The 5,494-nt window shown below is 41.4% G+C and overlaps 1 protein-coding gene across 5 annotated transcripts in view; it reads left to right on the top strand.

Moving 5' to 3' along the window:
- Window positions 1-4,550, top strand: part of cemip (cell migration inducing hyaluronidase 1) — a 403,506-nt gene extending 398,956 nt beyond the window's left edge. For all 5 annotated transcript variants that reach the window (XM_020618886.1, XM_020618887.1, XM_020618884.1 and 2 more), the window contains one exon: window positions 2,741-4,550. In XM_020618886.1, the coding sequence (XP_020474542.1) occupies window positions 2,741-2,868 (128 nt within the window). In that variant the 3' untranslated portion in view covers window positions 2,869-4,550. The remainder of the gene's footprint in view (window positions 1-2,740) is intronic.
- Window positions 4,551-5,494: the final 944 nt, after the last annotated feature.

Here is a 5,494-nt window from a genome sequence, read left to right as displayed (position 1 = left end):
GTCACGTCTTTCACAATACACCTATTTTTGACTATAATCAACTAAATTGGAGGAATGCATACATGTAAAACATGCAACTGACAACAGAGCTAATTTTTCAAAATACTTTTTTAAACTCACTGTTTCAACTCAAATTAGATTAGATTCACTTCCTTATCGTTACCCATGTACCAGTATAAGGCACTGAAAATGCAGTTCAACAACAGTTTAAACCTACTACTTTAGGCTTTGCTTCGCAAATGTAGAAAACTGTTTAAATTTACATCCTATCTTATTGCCTTAAGCGTAACTCTCTCCCTCCTCTGTCTCTCTGTGCACGTTTACATCACAGAACTGCTCAGGGGGAGGGCAAGAGGCGGAGCACACAGCACTGACCAGCACTCACTTCCAGTTTGTATCCGACTGGCAAAAGTGAGACTACTCACTTCCCCCTTTTTAAAAAAAAAAAATACAGGCAGCAGAGGCAGCACTACGCACATTAAAGCACCAAGCCTCTATTCCCTCATGAATCGACCACAGCAACAAAAAACATCATACCATTTTAATAGTAGGTTGTAACTACAAGTGCAATAGCCAATGTTCAACAGTCATGTACTACTAATATTAAGAAATAGTTATTCATATAAACAAATCAATACCCACATGATCCTTTACTCTCCAGACCATGACAACTTGTTAAAACAAAAAACACAAGACCATAAACTACACAAACATCAAAGATTAGAGACCTCCTAAACATCAGGTTTTAATAACTAATAGTAACTATAAAACAGCACATTACTATTATCCTATTATTAATGTTATTCTTTATTATTTATTATATGATATGACTTTGCCTCACCGTCACACAGAGGTACACACACACATGCACCCACGCACTCCTACAGACGCAGGTAAAATACTCGCACTCCCGCACACACACAAAGAGCGGACCGCACTCAAAAGAAAAAACTGCGCAGTAATGATTCAGTATATCTACAGTATATCTACAGCCTGTACAAACCATTAATATAACCCAATATATATTTTCTTAAACTTTTGTCACATTTCATAAAACATGAAGCCATTTACAACACATACAGTATACTCAGCCTATAATCAAACACACACATTTAAGTCCGGATTATTTACAAAAAGCGCTTTAAGTGGGCTTTCACTATACTTGGCCAACAGAAACAAATGACCAGTGCCCCGAGAGGCAGGCTAGCCCCGAACCAGCTGATCAAGTTCGGTCGAGACCTAGCGTCATCCCCCTCGCAGTTAAACTAATTCAATTTATTACTCTCAATACACCAAACGAATTTAACCGAAACGGTAACTGCGAGGATGCAAGTTTGTCTGCTACTACAGATTCTCTTATAATTTCACCAGTCATCTTAACATATGATTTGCTTATCCAGACGGGGTGATGACTTCTTTGAGCTCCAAACGCCTGTAGACCCACTAGCAGTACAAAAATTGCTTTGCAGCCATAACACACAATTTACCAGACACTCTTATTATTTATAGCTCACAATTAGCTTCTCCAAACTGGTCTGTCAATTAGCTTCTCCAAACTGGTCTGTCAATTAGCTTTTCCAAACGGATCTGTCTGCTCAGACGTTTTAACACCCAATTGGCTGCATTTCTCCTATTCTAAGACAACAACAACAACCAGCACACACACACACTGTTACTTATTTACACAATGTTAATAAATGCTATACCTTCTCACACACACACATTCACAGAGTGAGCAGCTCACACACATATCATACAGGAAGTAGGTAGCAGAACACACACACAAACGGAGCAAAGAGGGGGAGAATTACTCTGAATTGGCTGTCGGTGTGTTTTAGAATCCATTTTAAGATTCTTTTATTTGTTTTAAAATCTTTAAATATGTGGGGGCGCCTAAGTTGTGGAATGCATTGCCCCTTTATATTAGACAGGCCCCCTCGTTGTCCACTTTTAAGACCTATTTGAAGACTCATTTGTACCATCTGGCGTTCAAACCAGTATGATCCTGTCTTGTTGAGCTTGTGATTTATGATAGGGGGTTGTTTTAAGTATGATGTTTTTGTTTTGCTGTTCATTTATGTTGTTTTTTAAGGGGTGTTGTGGATATTGTGTTAAGCACTTTGGTCAGCTTCGGCTGTGTTAAATGTGCTATATAAATAAAGTTGATGATGATGATGAACTTCAGTTGACTGGCAACACTAAATTGCCCCTAGGAGTGTGTGCGGTTCTCTGTCTCTACATGTCAGCCCTGTGATAGACTGGCAACCTGTCCAGGGTGTACCCAGCCTCTCACCAAGTGTCAGCTGGGTAACTCTCCTGAGTCACCCTCCTCACACCCACTTATGCAAGTGAATGAGCAACACTGTTCTCTTCCTTATGCAAGGCACTGAACTACAAACTTTTTCAGAGTAAAACAGTAGCAAATGGTGATAGTACCTTATCAAAATGAAACAAAATTACTCTTGAGTCATAAGTAAAAGCAACATCTTTGCAGTAACTGGCCTTTATGTGGGTGTGAAACAAGCATATAAGTACAATGACAGGCATAATGAATAAATAATGAATGAATTACAGCCCTTTACTCATAGTGTGCTAAAACAGAGGCTTGTTTTTGCAATTGCAGTGACCCCACATGGATTTCTGTGCTGTTTAGAAGTGAATGAGAGTCAGGGAATTGCTGAAAAATGCCTTGATGCTGAGTGGATATCTCTTTCTTTAATGTCATGTGGTCTCCCTGCAGATAAGCTGGCATTTGTGGGGTTCAAGGGCTCATTCCACCCAGACTGGGTCCATCTGGAGGTGGACGTTGACCGTGCCAAGATCCATCAGGTCCTGCCTATCCCTGTGGTGCAAAAGATGAAGCTATAAATGGCAGGCAAAGTGGTGATGACAGCCAAGAAACTATGTAGTCCCCAGATACTGACACACATTCCCCTCCAAAAAATATACATGCATAGACACACACTCATACACACACTACCAGCACTGCAGAGTCAGTTGCTCCAAGCCATTGGAGGTTTTTCTAGGTTTGACTGTGAGAAATAACGATGTGATTTGGTTGGTTCAGAAGGGTAGGACCCTCTTCCAGAGCCAGCACTGGCCATCATGAACTATAAATCTATACAACACCCACCATCAATAGAGCGATTTAAAGTGACAACACAGCACAATCCTCTGGTGGCCATATCAGCTCTTTGGCAACTGTGGCTCAAAACAGCAGATGGTGTTTGCAGAAATGTATCTGTCTCCACAACCATCAATAGATGAGTGATATTGGTTTTATCATTGCATCACTCACATCCTTGTTTACACAATGTCAGGGTGTCAGCTAAAGTAACTAGTGGATTTGGTCAGCTGTTGTGCTGTGAAAATGTTACTTGCACAAGCTAACAGGGACATTAACTTAGTTTTATGTCAGCAATAATTTTGGTCTGTTTGCTAAATCATTCAGAAGGCTTGTTAACTCAGAAAGCCAAGAACCATAATTGACTTTTCTCTTACTGCCCCCTAGTGGAGCTTAGAAACTAAAGACAGTTCAGTCTTTGATCATTTGTACAGTATGTTATCTGCACCCAAATTGACCTTTCTCTTGGTTTATCCCAGCACACTGCCATCTACAGAAAGATAGGTCCTCTTTGGTGTAACTGTTAGATGACAATGTTGGACAGTGCTGTTACAAGATGATTAAAAAGAGCTTGAGAGAGACATTGAAAGGTTTACTTTCACTCCTCCACACTGGCAAACCACTAGTTTAATTGTCAGTATCATTTTACAAAGTTACAAACAAAGGCCAATTTCAGCCTTGGTTAGGTGTGGGTAGGGTTAGGGAGTTTCCATTAAATTCTTTTGAAGCATACTGACCCCTCAGATTACACCATTAGATGATACTGATTTGACAATGGACACCAATTGTAGCTGGCATACTTATCATCCATTAAGTGTATGGCCATCCCTTTTATTTGCTGCCTTGGCAAGGTATCAGATGGAATCTTTTTCTGACCATTTTTTTTTTCTTGCTCCCAGTCAAAAAGAGAGAGTACTGGCATTTCACTTGTGTATGATTGGGAGTGACAGGCCCTCTTGGACACAATGGTTCCTACTGGGTGCCACTTTGCCGGCTGTGAATGTTGCCTCTGGTTTACCCAGCAGGGCTTATAACCAGGAGTGGACATTCATTTAGTGTGAACTCTAAAATGCAGCTAGGGTAAACTTAAAAATAAATGAGTTTGTAAGTACTGTCTAACAACATCTGAAGTGTGCATAGTTGTTCCAAATGAAACCACTTAAAAGTGCAACAAAAAGCCTCTCATCGTGGAGAGCGCAGCACAAGGAATAATGATGCACACTAAAGGAATGAATGGTGTTGCATTGGATTGTTGTCGTGATACGTCATGGAACAATTTGTGAAGAATGCAAAAAGATAGCAAGTTCAAACCCAGTTAATGCGTGGCTGCACGGCATGAGGTTTGACGACCTGACAAGTATGTTGTCCGTGCAGATTCTCAGTCATCCAGGTCATAGTAAGCTAAAAACATCAACCAGACTAGGTTTCTAGGTTGAAGACTTTTCACCTCTCATCCAAGAGGCTTCATGGGTCCTGCCCAACTGGTGTTGAGCTGGAGATATTTATCCCCACCAGTGGTGTTTCAGTCCTTTGAAGGCCAACAATGTCCCCTAACAACTGAGTTGTTATAGCCCAGTATCTGTGAGTGTCGTTACCTGTCTTTGAACCCTCACCTATGGACTCGACACCTATTGTCCTGGTGGGCATGTTTGGGCAGAGATCTCTAAACAGAATTGTAGATGGATGACAAGTTGTGTCTTAGTCCACCCCCCCTATTTAGTGAGGGGTGTTCTATTTTGACAAAAATAGCTTCCTTAACTCCTCTCTCAAACCAGCACTGTTCTATGGAGAGGATCTGACTACACTTAATTGCATACACCACATCACTCTGTTTATGTCTGGGTGTTTTGTCTTTCGGGTGGACCAGTCTCTGCCGCAGGGTGTTCCCCGGTTTAAAGTTGACTGGGATATTGTGGTTGCGAAATATCCTTTTTAACTTCTCTGATAAACCAGCCACATAAGGGATGACAGTGTTATCCCCTCTTGTTTCTGGTTTCTGCCTGTTGGTGTTGGGCTTCTTCCTTGCTTTGGTGAAGGCCCACTTGGGGTATCTACAAGCTCTAAGGGAGTTCTGGATGTGTAGTTTCTCCTTCTTGGCCCCTGCCCTGTGATTTGGAGTTCTGATGACTCCCAGTTTGTGTTGAAGTGGATGGTGTGAGTCAAAAAGCAGGTACTGGTCCGTGTGTGTAGGTTTCCGATATACTTCTACCTTCAGGCTTCTGTCCCCTCCCAAGTGGACCACACAATCCAGAAAGGCCAGACAGTCATCTCTGGCATCCTCATGAGTGAACTTGATGTTGTCATCCACAGAGTTGATATGCTTGGTGAAAGCAACAGCAATTCTTCCATGTACCTTCTGGGTCTTGATTT

This window comes from Monopterus albus, unplaced genomic scaffold, assembly GCF_001952655.1.
Source record: "Monopterus albus unplaced genomic scaffold, M_albus_1.0 scaffold210.1, whole genome shotgun sequence".
NCBI classification, from domain to species: domain Eukaryota; kingdom Metazoa; phylum Chordata; class Actinopteri; order Synbranchiformes; family Synbranchidae; genus Monopterus; species Monopterus albus.
The sequence above is the reverse complement of the archived record's forward strand: the minus strand, read 5'-3'. Positions and strand labels throughout refer to the sequence as shown.